The following is a 22,552-nucleotide window of genomic DNA, read 5'->3' as shown; positions in this document are numbered from 1 at the left end:
ATTGGATATGGTTGAAATAGCGATTAAAGTCCTTTCAAAAAACCTTGTGCTGATGACATGTGACTGCAAACACAATATGATTTTTTACAACAAATTATCCACAGGGCACAGGACAAATAGGCAAAGAAAAATAATTATTGTTTCCCAAATTTGTCATATTGCCATAAAAAACCACAGGTATCAGCAAATAAAAGGCTATCTAGTGTCAGAATTTGCGAATAACCTGGAAAATGTACTTGAGGTAAATCCCATTTCTGGAAATACAGACTTGGCAACTACTGCTTCCCGAGAAAAGAAAACAAATCCTAAAAATCTCCAAATAATTCAATTTCTTGCACACCTTAGTTTAGAAAACAAGGTGAGCTGTTCTTCATCTTCTACAGAAGAAACTATGTGGAATTCAACAGCTTCAATCATTCTGAAAAGCCTGATAGGACTGATAGGACACACCCCACTGCTTTAGGTAAAAGTCAACATTTCCTTCCCTTTTAACACGATGATCAAATGTTTTTAGAAGTGTTGGAGTGCAGTTTCCTAAATTAATCTTACTTAGAATCACTAATTAGGGAAGATCCATCAAAATTTGGGCTCCTCTGTGCAGCTGACTTGGACACTACTGGCAAACAGTGCTGCAAATATAGAAGCATGGAAACATTCTGCCCATGCTGATCCTTAGATTTGTTGATGAAGACCCAGAGAACACTGTTCTCATCCAAACTCCTTCTGCCTTTTTTGTATCTCAGCCCCCAGAAGGATTCATTTATTCTTCCCCAGATGTTTATTTCATTCCCTTTAGTATCTCTTGCACAGGAGATACAGCCATGCCTTAATATTCCACATACAAATCCATACATATGTGCATGAATAAAAGGATCATACTACCTAAGACTGATGAGCAGCTTGCTCAGAGGCAGAACTATGCAGTTTTTAAAGGGCAAAATACAAAACTTCTTCTCTTCTATCACTTACATCATTTTTATGCTTTCAAAGCACTTCTCAAATATTAATTAGCTCTAAATAAATTCTAATTATTTCTAAGAGTGGCCCTAGCAGATCTGCATCATCTGGTGTGAAATCTGACTTCAGTGAAGTCAACAGCAACAGCTCCTCAGACCTCAGCAGAGCTGACATTTCCCGTGCCATTGCTAAAATCCTGAGAGTTGTGTCTATTATCTGGTAAGTACCACAAGTAGGGCTGAACTAGCAGCAGTAACAAGTGATAAGGTTATGGAATGAGAAGCAAAGAAGGGGTAAATGACCTGAGCCAATCTGTGGAGCCCAAATAGGAGAGAAGCTCTGGGAAATGCAGCAATCAGACTCTGTTTGATTTCAGCATCCGCTGAAATGGAAGGTGCTCTCCTGCTGCTAAAACCAGTTTGAATAGTTGGGCTACTGGGGTCAACTCCTCAAATTGGCTCATGCTGCCTGTCACTAACTTAGTTAACAACTAACCTTGAAACATCTGCCCTTTATAAAAAGATTTGCATTATATATCTATATAAAGTACTATGTGTATAATAAAATACATATAAAGAGGTTTGCATGAAAAATCAAAACATTTAAATTTCAACTAGCGCACATTGCATGAATAACCAAGTACAGGGCAAATGAGTACGTAATCAGTATTTACCTTGCTAATTGGCTATATATATAGCCTATCACATACTGCCAACAAAAAGTACTTTGGTTGTAAATAATAATAATAATAATATTAAATATTTTATACATGCAATTATATCTAGGTATGGAGGTTAAAAACTAACTGGAACCACAGATTATGAATCTTTTTCTCAAATAAAAATTTAATTCTAATAGAAGTTCCTCCCTTCATCTCTGCCAGCTTTACCACCACACAATATGCCATAGAGAAAAAAGGGGAAGTGTCAACTTGTGTAAATTGTCCCTTATGTAATGCAAACCATCTGTTTAAAAAAACAAAACAAAATGAAAACCCCAGCCACTCCTAAGCATGATCTGCTATGGAGAAAAAGAAAGAAAAGGAAATGTAGTACATCAAATTGGAAGCCAAAGACCATGACCTGCCATGTAACCATGGAGAAAATATTTACCCCTCTCCTCCCTTTATTTACCCAATTTTGAAAAATATTTGGAAAAGCATAACTTAATCATTTGCTCTGCACATCATAGAGACTGATAGTGCTGGATTTTTTTTAGCATTTCATATCTCTAGAATGTTTTCCATCAGGCTGGAACCAAGCAGAGAGAACCTCTTTGTTTTCCGTAAGACAGTGATGTCACCACTGGGTTAGAAGGTCCCTAAGTCCTCAGTCACTGCAACCTGGCAAAGGATGGGGGATGAAGTAGCAGTACAATTCTGCCCTGTTCTTCCTTAGGTATCTGCCATGGAAGGAGTCTAAATGGATCACTGCTATTAACTGTTACAATTATTTTTGTGTTCTCTTCAGTCTAAATGCTCAGAAAACAAAGCAAGTGTAGAGAAAGCAGTGCTCTTCTTTTCCAGCCTCTGTCTGGTGAGTCATGAGTCCTTTGGTAAGTACTGCCTCAGGAACCATCCTACTTACACACTCTGAAACCATTGGGGGACTCACATTTCACCCTCTCTTGGGAGGTACAGGTAGATCAGAAAGCACTGAATAAGTTAAATTAGGCTTTGTTATCTAAGCTGAATGAAAATAAATCAGCAGTACAGCGATTCATTATTTCTTCTCCTCTTTTCCACACCCTAAGCCTTGATCACACATTCTAGCTGGGATGGCTGAAGAGGCCAACAGCTCCAACCACAGCCTACTGCAAAGGTTACCACTGTGACCAGGCTGCTTCTTTAATCCCTTCCCAACATGTTTTCATGAAAAAGAACCATCTCAGTTTAAGCAACTTTAACAGAGAGTCCTTGCTGACCCAGCCTGGACAGGAGCAAGTTTTAGAATGCTTAACCAGGAAGCTTGGCCCATATGTCTCCTTCTGGAGACCTGACTACTCACAGGGCAAGGTGCAGAGCAGCAGAAATGTCCCTTTGAATGTGTCTCCAACAGATACTCAAAGTCAAGGAGCTCTGCATCACTAGTTAGTTATGAAAATATTGGTTGTTGCAATAATTCTCTCTTCCTTCTCCCCCAAATTTTCAAATCTCATTCTTTTTTGAGGAACAGTATACGAAAACTTTCATAGTTTTTTGTTCTTTGTGAATGAAACTGAGTAGTCACATGGAGTTTTTTATCATTGCTATCTGCAGGTTGTTAATACTAATAAATAGCAGAATAATCACTAGAGATTTTCCACCAATCTGACACAGAAAACAATTCTGAAACATGTAATCAGTCCAGAAAGAAGGGCAGGTTTTCCAAAAAGACTGGGAAGATGTAGAAGTGAGATTCCATTTTTATCAGGCACATAAACTAATTTTAAAACATAGAATGTCAATCATGTACAGATGATACTGGTGGGATCTTCAGAAGTTCCTAGCAAGGCTTTGCTCCCAAAAGCAAACTCAGTGAAAATCAGGCATTTAACACATCCAGCAGCTGAGCAAATAATTTGCTGTACATTCTCTGCTGCAGTACAATGCTGTACTAAAACCCACTTCAGCTCAGTTCAAGCCAACACAGATGACTGCACTGAAGTTTGCAGTACAGGAATTTGGTAAATGCCCCCAAGACTTAGATCCTAGTGTCTTTGTCACTCTTAAGAGGAAGGTTTAGTCTCTTAATCACACAGGTGCTTAACAAAATTTTATCCAAAGTTCTCTGGGTTATAGACTTTGCCAAGTGGACTGATACACAGTAGGGCAAGCAAAAAAAAAGGAGAAATATGTTTTAGTGGTCTGTCACAAACATGACTTGACGTGAACAGATTGTGGTTAGAAGGCAGCTAGGTGAAGTTTTCCAGGTGTAGCTAAATGTGTATGTGAGTTTTTGTTTACTCTAGATGGTGAATGAAAGGAAGAAACCCTTTGGACCACTGATCATTTCTCCTCAGCTTTTCAGCCAAACTCAGCCAAACCTGCCAGGCAACCACCAAACACAGAGCTGTCTTTTTCCACTGGCTCCTGCTCAGTCCTACGTCTCGGCACACTGTTAATTCCAAGCCTTACTGCCAGAAGCAGCAGAAACTTTACTCTTTTTGCCTTTCAATTTTCAGGGTTACACAAACACATAATGTCATATCTATTTAATAGATGTGAGGAACTACAGAACTATTGTGGAGTTAATGTGCACACAGTACAAAGAAGGGAAAAAAACACCTCAACTCCTTCTACCGAAACTGGCCTTCACTACAATAATATAATCTGCCAGATATGTCTAATGGTGTGCTCTGCTGACCTTTTCCAGACCCACAGTTATGATGGCATTTGTACTCAGTGTGGCTCACAGCTACACGTTTTGTAATGTGAATCACTACTTCTCCCAGCTGAGAGAGACTCAGTGTGTGAAATCACTGGAAGAATTGAACAAGACTATGTCCTGGCACTGCAGCTGCTGAGGAATGTGAAGTGTTTGGAACAGTATTTGCAATAGTGGTCCCAGTCTGTAAAATACCAGGAAAAGGTGTTAGTGGCCAAAGAAACTTAGTGCTCAAGTACTGTGTCTGTGATGTTCAGAAGCTGAAAGAAATCTGAAATTGTGGGCTAAGCCAGTTTAACTAAAGAAATCGTTTTATGTTCTAAGTTTACAAAAATGCAGCAGTGGCAAGTGCTCAGTAACTCAGATGAACTGATGAATTAATAAGTTAGTCAAGGATACAGATGGATACAGTGACATGGACATAACAAACACCCTTACTAGAGACAGAGAAGGGTAGAACAAGCAAGTCCTGGCTAACTCAGTAGAAAACTGATGGCAAAAGCATTCTACAAGTGCAGGAACACAAGTCTATGAAGTTCAGGCTCTAGCTAAGATTATTCACAGAAATAAAGTTCCTTCATTATTTCTTAACTTGTACTTATTCTCATCATGTTGACAGGAAGATGAAATCCTATAGAAGGCATAAATAAAATACAGAAAAAATCTGCAGAATGTAGAGAACAATACAAATCTTTCAAAGATTAAAAAAGTAGATGCTATATTTTTAAGTGTTAGGCTCTCACAAATATCCTCAGAGTTTGTGTTAGCCCATCAAACTGAAAGGCATATGCTATCTTTGAGCTCTGTGCAGAACCTCTGTTGAGACTAATGTGAGCTCTGTGTGAAGAAAGAGACTAGAATAGGCCCTCAGTTCACAAACAGCAAGCAGTCTGCTTCAGGAAAAAACATGTTTTCTTACAACATGTTGAAATTTATTGGGAAGTTTCAAATAGCTTCTCTTCAGATGCAAGTTTGTGGTCATGAGCACGTTCACTTGTCAGAAAGACCTGCCAGAGAAGGTGCACAAATCCACCTCTTGTGTCAGATGTTTGGCTGTTATGTAGAAACACATGCTTCATCTCTGACAAGCTTTTCTCATACTGTAACAACTAATCCCCTGTTTCACACTCATCTCTGCAAGTTAATGGCTTTGTCCATCAATAAGGTGTTACTTTTATACAGACTGGCATGAAACTGTGCCCTAGAATACCCACTTCGAGCTAAAAAAATCTCCAGGACTTACTGCATCCCGCCTTGTAGCTGAAGCCAGGAGGAAGGAGGAATCCTTGCTGTGCAGCTGCTGCTAGGGTTCGCTGGTCTGGAGGGAATACGGGAATCATTAATGGAGGCAGCTGACCCTGGACCTGCTGAACAGGAGAGGGAAAATCAAACACAGAATTTTTTGGGGGCGACAATGTCTGGCAATATGCTTTCTTTCACTTCTCATTGGAGAGGTCTGGTCTGAATACACCTCTTCATTTTGGGGTGTTCCAGCTGCATCAACTGTTGAACTTCATTAGCAAACACTTCATATGAATTACATGAATCCAAAATAAACTGAAATATTTCACTAAAGCACATCTATATCTCACTTAATTATTCCCCCCACTGTCTTATCTCTCTGGCTGTAGGGGGGTACTTTCTTCTCTTTTATTGAACTTTGTGGCAGTATCTGTTTCAGACAGTAGCTTTCACCCTGACTAAGCCCAAACACAAAGAGACGACCCTCAGAAAGGAAAAATAAGTGCATAAGTAGCACACTGCACAGCTAATACTATTTTTCTGCTCATACACTTGCACTTATTTGTACGTATGGAAAGATAAAGTCTCTAGGATGGCCAGAAAAAAGGCTGAGACCCTTATTCACAAATAAAACAGCTATGTCTGAAGTGCTAGGCATTCAACTGTTCACAGCAACTCTACACAACCATGCAAGTCAGGAAGTGGAAAATATTATATTGTAAGTGGATACTGCAGGGGACTAAAGCCATGCAGGAATTAGTCATCAAAGCTGGAAGTGGGCCATGGCACAACGTCTACAGCTTTTGCTTTTACCCAGTTACGTTAATAGCTTTTATAATTGATAGAAATGGAAGCTGTCTCTGTATTTCACACAGATGAGAAACGCAAAGTTTGCTGGATTAAAATGCTGAATGACTAGTTTCAATTTAAAACCCCCACTGTACTGACCAGATCGTTCAGTGAAGAAGGACTGGCTCAGTTTTTAAGAGAGCTCATCTAGATTTTAGTGGCGCTGTAAAGCTGAGACATCGGAGATGGATATATCTTTGAAAACTACAATTTATTTAGTGGCCTTAAGTTATTCAGAAAATCAGAGTATCAACAGACAATCTTCTATGCTGAGGGATGCAAGAAGGTGCTACTCCCTACATTGCTGCCTGACAGCAGAACTGGCAAAAGAGAACCTGCACCAGCCCTTGGCTGCCACTGTTCAGAATACACCATTTGCACTTAATTCTATTTTCATTTAATCTCCTTAAAATCCAGGCCACGTCTTGGTTCACCCAACACCGTTACCAGGCAAAACAGTGATACAAAATTTGGGATTACCATCCCTTTCAATTTATGCCTGGAGCTGGCAACATCAATGTGTGTGCTGACTGTGTCTGTATAGTCTGAAACAATTTTCAGGGATAGAGTTCAAGAGCACTGTTGACAGAAATTCTTGCAGTGGGAGATTAAGACTGGGGCTGAAAGACAGAGTAGATGTAGCTCCACTCACTGAACCAGCTTGATCCATTTTTTTTTACTTCAATATTTGTCTTTCTATTCTGATCCTGCTGATTAGAAGGCATACATATTTTCAACTGAATTATGGGAGAAAAAAACATATAAAATGTGATTTGTTCTTTATCTGCACACAGTTATCCTAGAGCTGTCCAATACCTGCCTTTTATTCACATGCTTATTTTCCATTCATTTTGTTTGAGGTTTTGTGGTTTACTTTTTTTTTTTTTTTTAAGACAAAGTAACTATATTCTTTTAGAACAAAAATGAACAGCCATGAGGAATTTTTGCATAGTACTCTTCTTCGGCAAAAAGCCACAGAACTTTTTTTTTAAATGGTTTCCAAGGATGAAAGTGACTTTGCCAAGCGAAGAAGCTTCAAAACAGGACTCAAAAACACTAATAGAAAGACAGATGGTTCTACTAAGTGCTTTGCTGCCAAAAAAAATGTTTAAAAAAAGTGAAAAAAATGGAGTGATGCTATTGAAGCTGACTGCACAGTTCTCTGATGACTGCAAATACTCTTGTCCCACTGCAAGTGTTAACTCTGCCTCCAGGGCTAATATAACTAAAGCACCACACACACATAAATTGTCATTGCCAAGCCCACAGTGTAGCTCAAGTCTGCACTTGATTCCAAGTGACTGCCAAACACATGAGCAAAACACCACACTGAAAAATTCCCATTTAGGAAAACATTTACCAGGAAAATGCCCTTTCTTCCTAAATCTGATTGCTGCATTTAATTTTTTTTTTTTTCAAATTGCTGCTCCTCTTTAACTCTCCAAGGGGCCTTATAGCCCCTAATTTCAAATGACACAACCCTATTTGCATTAGGGAGGTAAAAACTATGGAGTGATGAGGATGGTTTGCATGGATATAGAAATAACACAGTCAAAACAATGTGATTTTCATTCCAGGATGGAATGTATGTAACAGCACTCAGCTACACTTCATTTTCTCCTAAACACAAATAAATGCAAACATTAGTTTATTTTAATCCGATTACCTGACACAATGTCATACAAATTATGGACTCTTCATTTTTATGGCTCATTTAACTACTACATTTTAACTCATTATGTTTATTATCATTATTAACTAGAATTGCTAGGATACAACTGCCTCAAGTGGCATTGAATACAGCCTCTCCTCCTGAGTTTTACATCTAAGGTGTTTCCTTTTTTTGTTTTTTTCCTTTTCAAGGTATTACTACATTAGTTAAATCTCTCATATGTTTTTATTATATAGCTTGCACACCTTCCAATATTTTCTGGATTGTAACTTCTTCATACTGCATTTATAATTTGAATATAATGGACTGCAAATCAGGGCTATTTTCCAGGCCCTTCAATTTGTTCTGCTAATGGACATATGTCCATAAAAAGAAACACCTCTTCAACAATCTAGTAATTCACACAGCTGTCAAGATTCTCCACTGGCCAGCCTTTCTACATGATGACCTCTTCTCAGTTGTAATATCCTAAAGGAGAAAACTGTATTATAAATCCTCACAAACTTCCCAATGGGTTTAAAGAGCTACAATTTCACCTTGTAACTTCTTATCTACTTTATGATGTGAGTCTGGAGGATACAGACACAATCTTCCAAGTCCTGGTTTTTCATACTGTTGCCACTGTCAACTGATCACACTGTGACCCTTCATTAATTTTTTCCTCTCCTCTGCCCAGCTGTGGCAGGGGAGGGCGAGTGAGTGGGAAATGTGGCCTGGTGCTTGGCCAGTGTCAAACCACCACACCAGGAAACCTTCCTAGCTGCCACTGAAAATCCAAAATAGAGACCACCCCTAAAGAACTTACCAATGCAAAAACCAGTATGAGCACACGATGAGCAACTCATAGTAAATCTACTGTCTAAGTGGGAAACTGGGACACCCACAGCTGCCTGTAGAGCTTTTTGATTTTGAAAAGTGCCTCAATGTATCTTTATTTTGAAAAATCTGGCCCTAAGTGGTTTACCATATCAAAGGGAATTTGTTGGCAAACTTGGAACCAATTCAAGCAGTTCAAGCCTGGGCCAGCATCTTCATAAATCTGTGTGTGTCCTTTACAACTGACCATAACAAATCAAACCGCATAAAGACATTGCATTCAACACAGTCAGAGTTAATATTTCCAGGATTCTCAGCTTCATTATAACTGTAGTATTTCCACCTAAATTCTGCTCTCCTATCTACTTTTAGGAACATATTATGGTTACCACAGCTACCTAAGCACCAAGCAGTATGTTTTTAACAGTTACCCCCAGTGTTTGTTACTAGCTCCTGCTGTGACTTCCACAAATTTAGATTGCAAACACTTGACAACTACAGTTCTATTTTCTGTAAAACGTAATGTGTGCTTTGGGTCACAATGTAAATAGCTATACAGGGAAAATAGTTTAAAGCAACATTAAGATTGCAAAGTTAGACATTCGTGGCTTAGAGAATGCCAGAATTAGGGGAGCATGTATTTATTTTTGTCCTTTATGCCCCTGCATCCAGACAGAAATTTTAAAGTTCAGAGTTTCCCTTCGCACATGACTCTTGCTTAATCTAGAAGGCTCACAGCATTTCTCAAGTAACATAAATCCATACTTTCAGCAAACCTAAGCCCCTAAAATAGCAGCTGCTATTAGTTCTATTTTCTCTTCATACACTTCCCCCAATTTCATTTCCACAGCTGTTCATTACATATTTATTAGCATCAACTTTTATATAAGTTTTCCTCTCTCCAAGGTAAATATCTCAATGCATTTCCCATCATCTGTGTGTGTGTATATATATATATATATATATATATATATATATATATATATATATATATAAAAAACATTTTCCATTGAGGGGCAAATACTGTTAAAGCACCCACCTCCAGCTCTTCAGAAGCAATTCTGTTCCTTTTGGTGATGGATAACAAATTACTCAGTGTGGGTAAGAGTAGCTGCTAAAAGCAACACTCTCTTCTCTACACCCTGACCAAACTCTGCACAGTACTTTACTCCTGAACTGTTCAGAAGAAGAAGATGCCCTTCAGGAGCTGCATGAGCATCTTTGTTGAAATGGACTCTTACGTGATTTCTTCATGTAGAAGTGTGGCTAATTTTTATTTTCATTTGAGTTATTCTCAGCTGCCTCAAATAAGTTCAGATTTTTCATTCCTACAACATTGGATGCACATGAATGATTTAATTAACTTCAAACTGCTGTACGAATATCTTCTTGCTTGTGACTTGTTTGTAAGTTAAGCATCTCTTCTACTGTTTAGGGAAGAATGCAATGCACATTTCACATGCAGCAACACAATTATGTTCTTCAAAAATGACGTTTAATTGCATTTGTCCCCTTTCCTCCAGAAACACTTGGCTCTCAGTGACACACACTCTGCTGAAAGATTGGATTCTTTAATTAGCACATGTGTTGGCCCTCTTTCTCTCTACCTCACCCCCCTCCCCATGTCTATGTTAAGGGAAATAAAAATATATGTCCCCATATAACTACAATCTGCTATTTTCCCTTTCAGTGATGCTTAAAATAAGAAAAGAAAATGTTTTTCTCTTCTCTGTATCAGTGTTCTGAGTTGACATAAGCATGTCCTGAGCCTACAGGGCAGGAAGCCCTGCCTATCCAGGTTATGGAATGATCCCTCTTCCCACTGAGTTTGAGGTGCCTGTTTATAGGGTGCTTATTGAATGTCCAGGATGCAAAGCAGAAGGTAGTTGGCATGAAGTAGAGGTGCATTTTTTCTTCCTAATCACCACCTGTAAGCTCTTCTGCATTGGATGATTTGGACCTTAAATATTATTCTTCCCTTTGCTGTGTATGAGGCTTAGACCATTCATACCAGAACTTAGCAAAATTTGCCCTGTCCAACCACCTGAGTTCACTCAACAGCTCCCACTGCTCCCACAATTGTTTGCAAGCAGTGATACTGCTGGCAGAAAACATGCTCTCAGAGTGCTGATCTTTTAAGGAGAATGAATGAGGGGATTTAGGGAGACATCTCCATCACCCACACCTAACACAGGCTCCCCATTAAAACTCTGGAGCACAGGACAGCTTTAGTTGGAGTGATAGTGTGGAAAAAAGTATTTGTTTGATGGAATACGGAGACAATCCCTAATAGGTATGCAACTTGGCACATGGAAAAAAACAAGGACCAAACTTTCAGGAGAACTGAAATTCATCTCAGGGAAATACATAAGCATTTTTCATTTTAAAAAAGCAAGGCTGAGGCTGTAAACTTTCCACCTTTGCTCAGTCCTGAAAGAAAGCCTGGGTGTCACTACCAGCATCCATCTCAAATTAATCTCATCATAAAGTATGTAAATTAACACACACAGCCTTTTTAAATAAAGAGCAGCAAAGTGCCTTAAACTGCCAAGTAATACAGACAGAAGCTGTTTCCATTTTCATAGCTTCCTTCCAAGGCTTTCCTCCTCCAGTTCATGCCACAGAACAAAACATAACATTGACAGACAAACCTCCAGCAGCACTTGGCAGGACAGAAGCCAAAAGGACCTTTCACATTAAGGAACAACCCGTGGACACCCCCAAAGGAAAAAGGCAGTTCATTTGTTGTTCATTTGTTCATATCTGTAACTAAAATAAAGAACTTCAAAACATTCTTTAAAATATTTGATTTAGTATGGAAGAAACATAGAGAGGAGAAAAAAGCAGTAAGATGACTTTTTTTTGCACTGGGCTGAGGTTTAACAAGTATTCATGCTTGTGCAACCTAGCATGTAAGTTACATATAAGGGAAATTCTGCCACAAAGACACTGAAACAAACAGACTAGCTGAAATAAAAAGTACATAAACTGGAATTCATTCCAACAGGCAGCTGTTTTAAGACAAAAGCCTAAGAGTTCACACAGGGAGGGCTGCTCCAGACTACACAACACCCCAGTGAGTGGGGTTCTCTGGCCAAATCAGGACCTTCAGAGCAAGTGACTGTAATTCAGGTAACAGCTACACTGGAAGACTGAAGTGCACTCTAAAAATAACCCTTTCTAATCCCAGCTCAAGAGCAACATTAAAAATAAATTGCTCTTTCATTTTTGTAAGAGAAAAAGATTGTTTGGTGGATTGAGCTATTTGTTTCATGAAGAGGCTGAAGTTACCAAATGGGCTTTTGAGGAACAGTTTTGGCAAATCATCTTATTTCCCCTTACCTAATACTCACACAAACACTGAGTTTCTCATGGCATCGCTTCAAAGCACCTGAGCACCTTGTTTAAATGTTAGAACCCTTCCAAAAAGAATAAACCAGGACTGTAAGGGAAATCTGCCACAAACTTCTGGTTGTCTGCTGTATTGTTCTTTATTTGTGTTTTTGCTGGATAGCAGCAAGCTGCTCCTAAGTGCAACTGTCATGATCAAGAGTTAATCCACGAAGTCACTTCCTTCAAAGTGGAAAATCTCTGAATTTCCATGAATGCCTGGTGCTACCTTGCAGCATATGACAGAGCACAGTTTCCATATGCCTGGCTAATGCTCTCCCCAATGAGCTCTGGGCTAGTGCTGATGGCTCCAGCAGAAAGCTATCCAGTGAAACATTTGTCAGGGAAAAGAAAACAGGCGTGAGGTTTCCTGATGTGATTTAGAAGACAGCATGTAGGATAATTCCTTGAGCAGCACATGGACACTTTTCTACAGTTAGCTGGTGTATGATAGATGGGTTCAGTTATTCAAAATATAATGATGAACTATGGGCTTATTTGTACATGCCAGGAAGAATCAGGGATACAAAGCAATATACCTCCCTTGTCATTGTTGACAGCAGCCTTTCAGAAGTCATCTGTGTAATTTTCCTTGTGATTTCCTACACTGGGTAAAAGGGCTGAAGTGGCTGAGTTTTGTCATGTGTGTGCTAACCCAGCTCTCTTTCCTTTCAGAGTCACTTCTTTGGTAACTCAGTGCTGTCAATTTTACCAGATCCAAAGCTTTTGTGCAAGAGCATCATATCTTGCTGTCAGAGGAGCTCTGGAAAGCAGGTCTGGTAGGAGGCACTACTGCAGAGGAAGCAGGGAAGAGCACACAGGGCAGCTTTGCTATCAGGGGATGTTTCTATTTGAGGATGTCCGAGTGCTCCAGAGAGGAGTGTGGAATCAAGAGGACTTTTTCTGTAGGAGCACAGGGTTTTTTCAAGCTTGACTCTGCAAATCTTAAAATTATAAATCAATGGCTAGAGTACAAAACCAGAAGGAATGGGTGGGGAGGCTCAGAACTGGCATGGAATTCAAAGAGGGGGAGAAGAGGAAGAGGAATAATCCAAAAATGACTTTTCAAGAACTTCCATGAATGTTGGAAGTCAACAGATTCAGTTGAGGATAAGGAAGTTAATAAGTAAATGAACAGGAAATAAACTCTAGTGTTGCACACCATCATAGGCTGTTTGCCAACAGGTAAGTTATGTGACCTGGGAGAAATGCCCCACCTTGCCATCTCTTCAGTGCTTCCAAGGCACCTTTGGGCTCATCCTGACACCAAAGTATTGTTGTGTTCAACAATGTTTCTGTGCAAAGGATGCAAACAGGACCATAAAATGCTCAGCTATAAAACAGCCCAAAATGGTTTTCAGGTTGAGAATGCAGCTTAAGTAATTAAATCTAAGTAATTTTCTAAAATAGTATCCAAATTGCTTCTAAATATTTTCTAAATTTATTCTAACCATGGTTCTTACTTGTGTGTAGACTGAAGGAATGCAGCTTTTGGGAAGTGAGCCGATTCACAAAAGATTTCTTTACTGCATTTTCCTGAAAAGATCAAGAAATGGGTGGCAAGAGCACAGCTGATAAAATTACACTTTAAAAAGTGGTATTTTTTGTCATTTGAAGTTATTCAGAGGCATCTGTCTTAAGGCCAGCTGCTAAACCTCTCCCTACCCCTTATTGATTTTTCCATAATATATTCAAACACTAGTAACTAATTATTTTGATGTATAAATTGCACCAGTATTTTTCAGTATTGTTCCAAACCCCCAGATTCTTAAACTGAAATGGGAAGAACAGTTCCAGTTAGGAAACCACTGCAGTTAAGAGATGATAGCCAGTCCCATGACCTCATTTCTGACACAATGCTAAGGGTATTCTTTCAAACAAACCCCTAAGGTTTCAAGATGTATTTTTCACTCAGTATCTCTTTGACAAATGGAATATTATTAATTAAAAAAAAAAAAAAGCAATTCCAGTGTGTAGGTGATGGGGAAGAAATAGGGGTTATTTATTATCATGTAGTGGGCAGAAATTCAAAAACCATTCAGCTGCTGAATAGTGCAATGCTATAAACAAACAAGAAAGTCTTATCAAAGTCATCCACTTAAAACCATCCTATTAGAAAAAGAGAGAAAAAAATAGACTTAAAGGACTAAAACAAAAGTGTCTGCACTAAAAGTCATTACCTCCTCTTACCTTCTTTAAATAGGGACATAGTTAATAAAACTGCATACAAAGTAATGAACTACAGGGGAAAAAAACATCCTTCATGGTTTGATCAGTGTAAGCTCTTGCAGAATTGCGTCTGCTCATAAAAACTTAAGACTAAAATCCACTGACTAAACCCTTTGAATGACCCCTCTTTTCCCCCCAATTTTATTATTATTAAATCAGATACATGTTTCAGGGTAAGTGTGGTCTCCAATGACATCAGTTTTAGAGCACAAGTAGTTACAACAACTCAGTGTCATTCTTTTCTGAAGACAATATATTATCATTACTATCATCATCATCATCACTATTACTGCTGTATATTGAGTTTCTCTGCTTTCTGTAAGATCTTAAAAATCCCTGCACGATGAACAAATGGCCAGGAAAATTCTGACCACATGTTATTAGAAATCCTTACAGCAAACACAGCTTTTAGTATTGGACAGCCTCTAATTACTGCCCAGGGACATGCATAATAAAGACCTCTTTTCAATCTCTCAGCTGTTCAGACTTGTTTCTGACTGTCTCTTCTGCCAGTGGAATTGCTCCTCGGCAGAGTTCAGGTTTGCCATCAAAAGTTTGATTTCAAAAGCAAAACAGACTCAAATTGCAGAACAAGTACTATTTCAGCAGATACGTCACCACTCTTCCATTCATGTCCTGATGCTTTTTGTACCCTTGTTAACAAAATCCTCATAAAAAAATGTTATTCACAAGGATTTTGTTCTGGAACATTTTTTGAATAGGGCTGAAGACAGTCTCTAATTTTGTGCCTACAATCTAGTGACAGCAATACAGTTTAAGCACAATTAACTGTAGATAGAGTGATAAAATTTAGACATCTCATCATCTGATTTCTGTGTACAGCTAGGTAAGCAGCTAGCCAAATTCTGCAGCTTTTTACTCCACTAAATTGCAGGTACAAATATTTTGATTGCCAAAACATTGCATCTTTCTCTCTTTTGCTGTCACCTTCACTTTTCCCTTGTCTTCCTCTACCCCTTTTATTATTAAAAATATGAGGAAAACCACAAAAAGGGGAAAAAAAAGAAAAAATAAGACTATATGCAATTGTTTTCTTGGCACTGGTAGATTTAGACAATCCAATGGAGAAGAAAACTGCCTACCTCACAAGGGCACATATCATCATAAATCAGTTTTTAATTTATCTGGTGGATCACAGCAATCAGATAAACACTTGCTGCCTGCCTCCCCTCGATGCTGCTGCTTGAACGGGCATGTCCCAAGGTGTGGCTGGGCGTGGCAGCCCCATCTGCCAGACTCAGATCATCCCTGACAGGTGTGCAGACGGGTAAAACAGAGCAGCATTCACAAGCACAACACATGCATAATGCATGAAAAAGCAGGATCTCACCAGAGGGGGAAAAGCACAGCATAATGAAAAAGAATAATCTTTGGGTATTCCTAGTCTGAAGTAGTTCTTGAATGTACAATTCTTTTTTTTTTCTGTCTTGACTGCCTTTAAATATACACATACCATACTCCTAGATCAATTTTTAAGCCACTATAGGTATTAGAGGACAATTTACATGTTATTTGCATTTTTTTCCCCCTGACTGTGGTTTTGGTAAGTCTTCCAAACCTAATGACTGTTCTTTTGGCCAGCAACATAAATGCTGTAATCACACAATTACTGTGCTGGGAACAGTTTAATTCAGCATTTTGTTCTCAACCACAGAACAATTACTCAACAATTTTGGTTAACCATACTAGCTTGCTGCCTGGAGAGGAAGCAGAATATTCACAAAATCTATTGTCTTCCATAAAGGCAGTGAGAAGATTATTATCTATTATAACTTCCAGCATCTCTTCCACATACTCCCCATTAATGAAAATAAACTATTAGCAGCACGCTCTATTGGCACATTCATCCTTACCTGTTGAGTGCTTTTAATTGTGCATTTGCACACTGAAGGGAAAGGTAGATGGGATGTGTCTGGGAGAGAAGGATGCAAGGGAGCACTGTAAAAAGCTCTGAAATTACTACAGTTGATATTATCCATCTCTTCTAGGCATAAACCTTGGGCACTCATGCTTTGTTTAAGTTCTGCCCTTAAGCCATCCATTTCTCCTTAGCAATAAAAGGAATTTTCTGATCAGTTGATTTACTCCTAGTACTGTTTCTATGGAAAGACCAACACTTACCAGGCTTTGTGTGGTAGATCAGACTTCCAATAAAGTGAACAGAAGTTCTGAGACCTCAGCAGGAATGGATTTAAGCTAGCAAGCCAAGTTATCAGGATCCTTACAAATTTTCTGCTCCAAAATTAAATTCTGGAAACATTTTACCCAAGCAAATATAAATATTTTAGTAATTCCATTTCCATTCTTGTTTTTTGTTTTGTCTTGCCAGTAACCGGGAATATTTTCATTCAGAGCTGTGAATCTAAAAAGTACAACTCTGGCAGTGCTGCTGAACGAGTAAAATTAAACTAATTAAACAAAACTAACTCAATAAACTTAATTTGACAGTTAGATCAGAAAGGAAAATGCGGTAAACTTGATGAAAACATCAAGTAGTAAATTATTTTTTAAATGCCTTTAGTTTTAAGAAGTATTCAGCTCAGAAAAGGGACTTTGTAGTAATCATAATTTTTTTAAAGGCAAAATTTGACCTGTAGGAACTTTGTGTTGAGTCCTTGCTGTGCTGAAGTCAATACAAATTGATCCCGATGGCACTCAGCAGAAACAATGAAAAAAATTAGTTTAATATACATATAATAATTTAATGTAATTTTTTTAAAGGATAAGGCATCTAAGGAGCAGAACACAAGTTCAAATGTCCTCACCAGCAGGACACTGAGATATTATCATTATTGGAGTCAGCTATTTTTTTCCTCCATTTATGACATGAGTAGTACATCTTGTTTTGCTTAAAGAACCCAGTTTCAGCAGATGAGGAGACAGGCCTTGTCTCTCATGAGGTGGGGGAGAAACAGTGGGAATTGCAATAAGGACACAGATGTCCCAGTCCAATTCTTTCAATTTCTTAAGCTTTCACCAGGACACTTCATTTAAAAAAAAAAAAAAAAAAAAAAAGAAAAAAAATACTATTCCCGTTTATTAACTGGTGTATGTGGGAAAGGAAGGCCCTGCTCTTCACAACCCGCCCCCTGTGCCCCAGGCACCTTTGGGGTGGTGCCAAAGCTGCTCTGCCTCATTTCTGGACTGCAGTGACCCTTGGGCAGGAGCTCAGCACTGAGGTGTTTTAACCCAGGGCAGATCCAGGGCAGACACAAGAGGAGAAACACAAAGTTCTCAGATCATACCAGCAGGTGCTGTGCATGATCAGATCCCTCAAAGCTTCAGATCCAAGACTCTTAAAGGGTCTGTCTAAAGGGTATCTGGACAAGACATGCATGGGAACTCCAGAGGTGCTTCTGGGTCTCTCCATTTGGATGTTCCCAAAGGCTATCTGAGTACTGCTACCACAGAGTAGATTCTCCTTTTTGATGTTATCCTAAGCCATGCAGGTAAGAATTCTACAGAAAAATACCTTTCCAAAAGAGTTGCAACTATGTTAGGGTTCCTAATGATGCCTTGAGAAGGCTGCTCTTCTGGCAGAGATTTATTAAAAGGATCTCGTCCATGGATCCACCTTGGGCAGCACAAGAGCCCAGCCAGGGATCCACCCAAGATGAACCAAAATGGGCACAAAATGCACTCATGGGGTCTCTCACTTTGATCAGTTCTGCTCCATTTGCATATTGGAGTTCATTGTCCCATTCCAGCTTCAGCCCATGAAGTCCCATCCTGCTTGTTTTTATCTCTTCAGCCCATGTTGTTTGTGCTCTTGGGCCTGAGATTTGGATCATTTGTCCTTGGTCCCCAGCTAGAGAAGGAATTGTTTTGTCTCCCTGCTCTGTGAAGAGAGTTCACCATCCCATAATAAGAAGCCCAAATCCACACACTAAAGCAGCATAGAATCTGAAAAATATAAAAGCTAAAACCTGAGGCATCACTAATACTGTTGACATATCCTTTGCAGGAAAGGCAATAAAAATACAGTGATGCAATACAACAACACGTTTGTATCTGTGCATGGACATCATTCACAAAATACCAGCTTCCTTCCTGCAGCCAAATGCTTTTTAATAAAAAAATCTTCTTGGCACCTTAAAGGAATGGTTGAGGACATAAACTGTTGGCTAACCCAGTGGCCTTGAAACCTGCAATGTTTATACAAGCACATTAGTAACCCTTCAGTATCTCATTAAAAAAATCAGTAAGTAATGATACGTCTAAGGTGTGGTAAGGGAAATGAAAAACTATCCAAAGTCTTTGGGTTCAATACCTTTCTCCAAAAAGAAAAGGATTATTTTAGCAGTTTGAGCCTAAAATATTTTCCCAGCAGCGAGTTTGTTCATTAAAATATGACCCATTCTGAACACACTGGGTCCCTTTAAGACTAAAAGTCAGAGCTGTGTGCTCTGAGCCTTTTCATCAGGATGACTCACTCATTCACGGGCTGCCTGGATTGTACGGCTTGCTTAGGGTAGCACTCTAAATTAGTACTCACACAATGGAGAGCTTATACAATTGCAGTAGTCCATATCCAGTAAAACTACCTTGGTGCCTTGAATAATGGGCCTTGCTAAGTCCCTAACAGTTCTGTAAGAACCTCCAAACAGCTGCACACAACACATGACCTGTGCCATCCTTACAATACCTGCTAACCATGAAAGCAAGCTTTGGGATATATTTCCTCCTCACCCTCCCCATTGGACAGAATCAATCCCTTTGCTTTTTTGAGAACAAGGGGATTTTGTTTTCCCCCTCTTTTTTCTTACTTTGGTTTTTTTTTTTCGCTTTTCCTTTCCAAGCAGCTCTCCCGCTGATCATCCTTCACACTTTAGCCTCTGCCCCACAACACTCTGGACAATAGCACTGGTTCCATCTGTGCTCCCCATTAACGCCCTGGTAATCCTCCTCGGAACAGCTGGGTGCTGTGTCTGTGAGCACACACACTCCTTCCCCAGGATCCTTTGGCTACAATTACGCTGAGCTTGTGCTTATTTCAAGGTCCTGCCTGCAAACGCCTTTCTAGGGGTCCCCTAGGGCAGCAGGGCAGAATGCAACAAACTGAACAATGTGTCCAGACACACAGGCTCGGCTGAAAACACGCTGATTACTCACCTCTGTGCCCAGCAGCACTTGCAAGGCATTTCACAAATGACAATATTAGTGACAAGCTTCAAACTCCCACCATGCCATTAAGGAACCATGAAGAAGCATCTTCAGTTAATCAAAGGGTTTCAATATTTATTTTACAGCCAGAAGTGCTGCAGTGCCTGAAGTTTAGCTTAGAAGCTTTTTTTCAAGAGCTGCAGTGATTCGGCTCTGTCTTAGAACAGCATCTGGTCAAGAGAATGACCTGGCAATGTCTGTCCTGAAACGACTGAACATTAGGGAAGGACCAGCAGAGCACACCCACAGGCTGGTCTAGCTGTGTACCTTGATTTTCCCAGGGATTTAACTTGCCCCAGATTCAGCCACTGGATTAAACCTCCATGGCATTTCAATATGCTCAATACATAGTCAGAAAAATGCAGGCATAACTAAGTTAATGATCTTCACAAGAAGTCCATGCTCATATTCCAATAAAATTTCACAGTGAGTCCTACAGACTCAAATGCACCTAATGCACTACAGTGTGATGCATGTTTACCAGTTTCTGTACCCACATATGCATCATCTGTGCCCACACAGACATATAAACACACACGTTTCTGCAGAAGAAGTGTGTGCACATGTCTCACACATCACAGAAGCGAATGAGAGGAGCTATCTCTAAACCACCTTTCTGGTATTTATTTCAGAATGGAAATGTGTGTGTATGTGCACATGTGCTGGTATTTACACATATATTTATACACACTGTACCCACGAAACAGATGCCCTGTGCACAGGAGTCCACTCACAAATACAAAGCAGGCAGGCATGTACCAGAGGAGAGATGGTGCTACCCAGGGGAAAATCCAGCTCAGAACACAAACAGCACTTAGCATGTACATCTGACAGCTTTACTCACACAGCACGCGCTCTCCTAAGCGGGGATGGAATCCTGCAGACCCACATCTCCTCGAAGTGTATTTTCTCTACAGCCCACTGAAAGACACAATGCCTTTCCCTTCCCAACCTCTCATGTAGTAATACCCACATCCACTGCTAGGCCAGAGGGACTCTGGAGCTTTTCTGTTTTGCAGCCCAAAAGAGGTAAAATGGAAGTGTTTCTATGAAGCACCCTGCCAGAAAGACGGAGACGGCTATTTACAAGAGCATGCAGTGACAGGACAGGGGGAATGGCTTCACACTGACAGAGAGGAGGTTTAGGTTGGATATTAGAAAGAGATTCTTCCCTGTGAGGCTGGACAGACCCTGGCACAGGCTGCCCAGAGAAGCTGCAGCTGCCCCATCCTTGGAAGTGTCCAAAGCCAGGTTGGATGGGGCTCTGAGCATCCTGGGATAGTGGAAAGTGTCATGGCAGAAAGTTGGAACCAGATAATCTTTAAGGTCACTTCCAACACAGACTATTCCATGATTCTATGATTATTAAAAGAAATAGACTTTTCAGAGCTTCCTAAATGCCCACAGCATGTGCATGTAGCTTTGAGGCAGCTCCACACATTACACTCGTATCAAAACATTTTTTACAGAAAAGCTGATCCATGTAAGCCATGTAAGTTAATTTAACTATGGCACATAAAAGTTTGATGGTAGAAGGAGTCAAAAATATACCCCCAATAGCTCTCCTAAACCACCCTAAAACCTTTTTAAACAGATGTTTAAATTAAGCTCCTTTCATTCAATATGCTACAATATAAGGCAGCATGAAGGTTTCATTGCTGTTAGTTGGAGATACCAAGCAAAACACACAAGTGGCAAGTAACACATCTCTCCTAAGCAAGTCAATAACCCCTCCCCAGTGCATCAGTCCAGTGCAGAATTCCTGGTCTCACACAGGCTTTATGTAGAACACAGGCAGGCTGCCCACAACTACAGGCAAGACTGGCTTTTTGTTGTAAACCCAGGAATTCAGAGGGCACAGTTCAAAGCACAGATAAATGCCTAGATTAGATACTTTTTGACTAGACTAGTTCCTCCTATCTCTGGAGAGGCCATTTATCTGCCAAAGTCTTTACAGGTGGACAGCTGTCAAAGAACATACTTGCAGCTGAATTACAAGAAATTTGGCCAAGATCTTTTTGTGATACGGAATTTAGAATGAAGTGTTAATCGTATTTTGAAAATTCTTCTAGGGGCTCCTTCATGCCACGTTACTGCATCCTAGAAACTTCAAATGAGGCTTATACAAAAGATCTTGGCAAGATCTAGCATAAAGAAAGCCATGTTTGGGAAGTAACTCTCAGGTGCATTAAGAACACCAGAACAGTCTGTCAGGCTCCAGCAGATTTTAAGGAGTGCCAAAAATCTGAGGAGGAACTAAGTTTTTATTTAAAAAAAAAAACCAACAAAAAAACAAAACCAAAAAAACCCCCAAACAAAACAAAAACCCCCAACAAACAAATAAACAACAAAAAAAAACCCCAATACCAAACAAACAAAAAAAAAAACACCCCAAAATATAGTGCTCTCAGTTTTGAGGAAACAGCTTTAAAACAAACAAGTTCCTAAGAGTTCTGTCACAGCATTTTTGCTGGATGTCTTTTCTTGATTGCTATAATTTACCATTACTGAAATACCATGCCTAATCTGGAAAAACTAACTTGAAGGTCAGTCTAACTGCCCACAGAGGCTCTCCAGGTTCCTGTTCCCATTGTTCTGAGAACCAGGATCCTCAGTCATAGCCCTATAATACTCCAACAGCTTCCCAGTACAGGTTCTTCAGCCAAGAGCCACTTCAGTTCCTTGGACAAAGGGGTAATATTTTGTTGCTACAAACCAAAATATAGCCATATTTTGTATAGCTATATTTTGTGGCGGTATAGCTACTTTTATAATGTTTTCAGTCTATCAAGAAAGCGGAAGGCCACCAAGGTAAAAATTCAGCAGTTGCTTTTAACATTCCTCTAAG

General features: G+C 39.6%; 1 protein-coding gene across 44 annotated transcripts in view; it reads right to left on the bottom strand.

Annotated features, from left to right (window-relative positions):
- Positions 1–22,552, bottom strand: part of SOX5 (SRY-box transcription factor 5) — a 612,816-nt gene that overhangs the window by 91,387 nt on the left and 498,877 nt on the right. For 40 of the 44 annotated variants that reach the window (XM_072923570.1, XM_072923583.1, XM_072923589.1 and 37 more), the window contains one exon: positions 5,566–5,689. In XM_072923570.1, the coding sequence (XP_072779671.1) occupies positions 5,566–5,689 (124 nt within the window). Of the gene's footprint in view, positions 1–5,565; positions 5,690–22,552 lie in introns of those variants that run through there. The other 4 variants (XM_030263818.4, XM_012569220.5, XM_072923601.1 and 1 more) reach the window with 1 other exon arrangement.

This window comes from Taeniopygia guttata, chromosome 1A (assembly GCF_048771995.1).
Source record: "Taeniopygia guttata chromosome 1A, bTaeGut7.mat, whole genome shotgun sequence".
Taxonomy (NCBI): domain Eukaryota; kingdom Metazoa; phylum Chordata; class Aves; order Passeriformes; family Estrildidae; genus Taeniopygia; species Taeniopygia guttata.
This window is presented reverse-complemented; position numbering and strand designations above follow the sequence as displayed.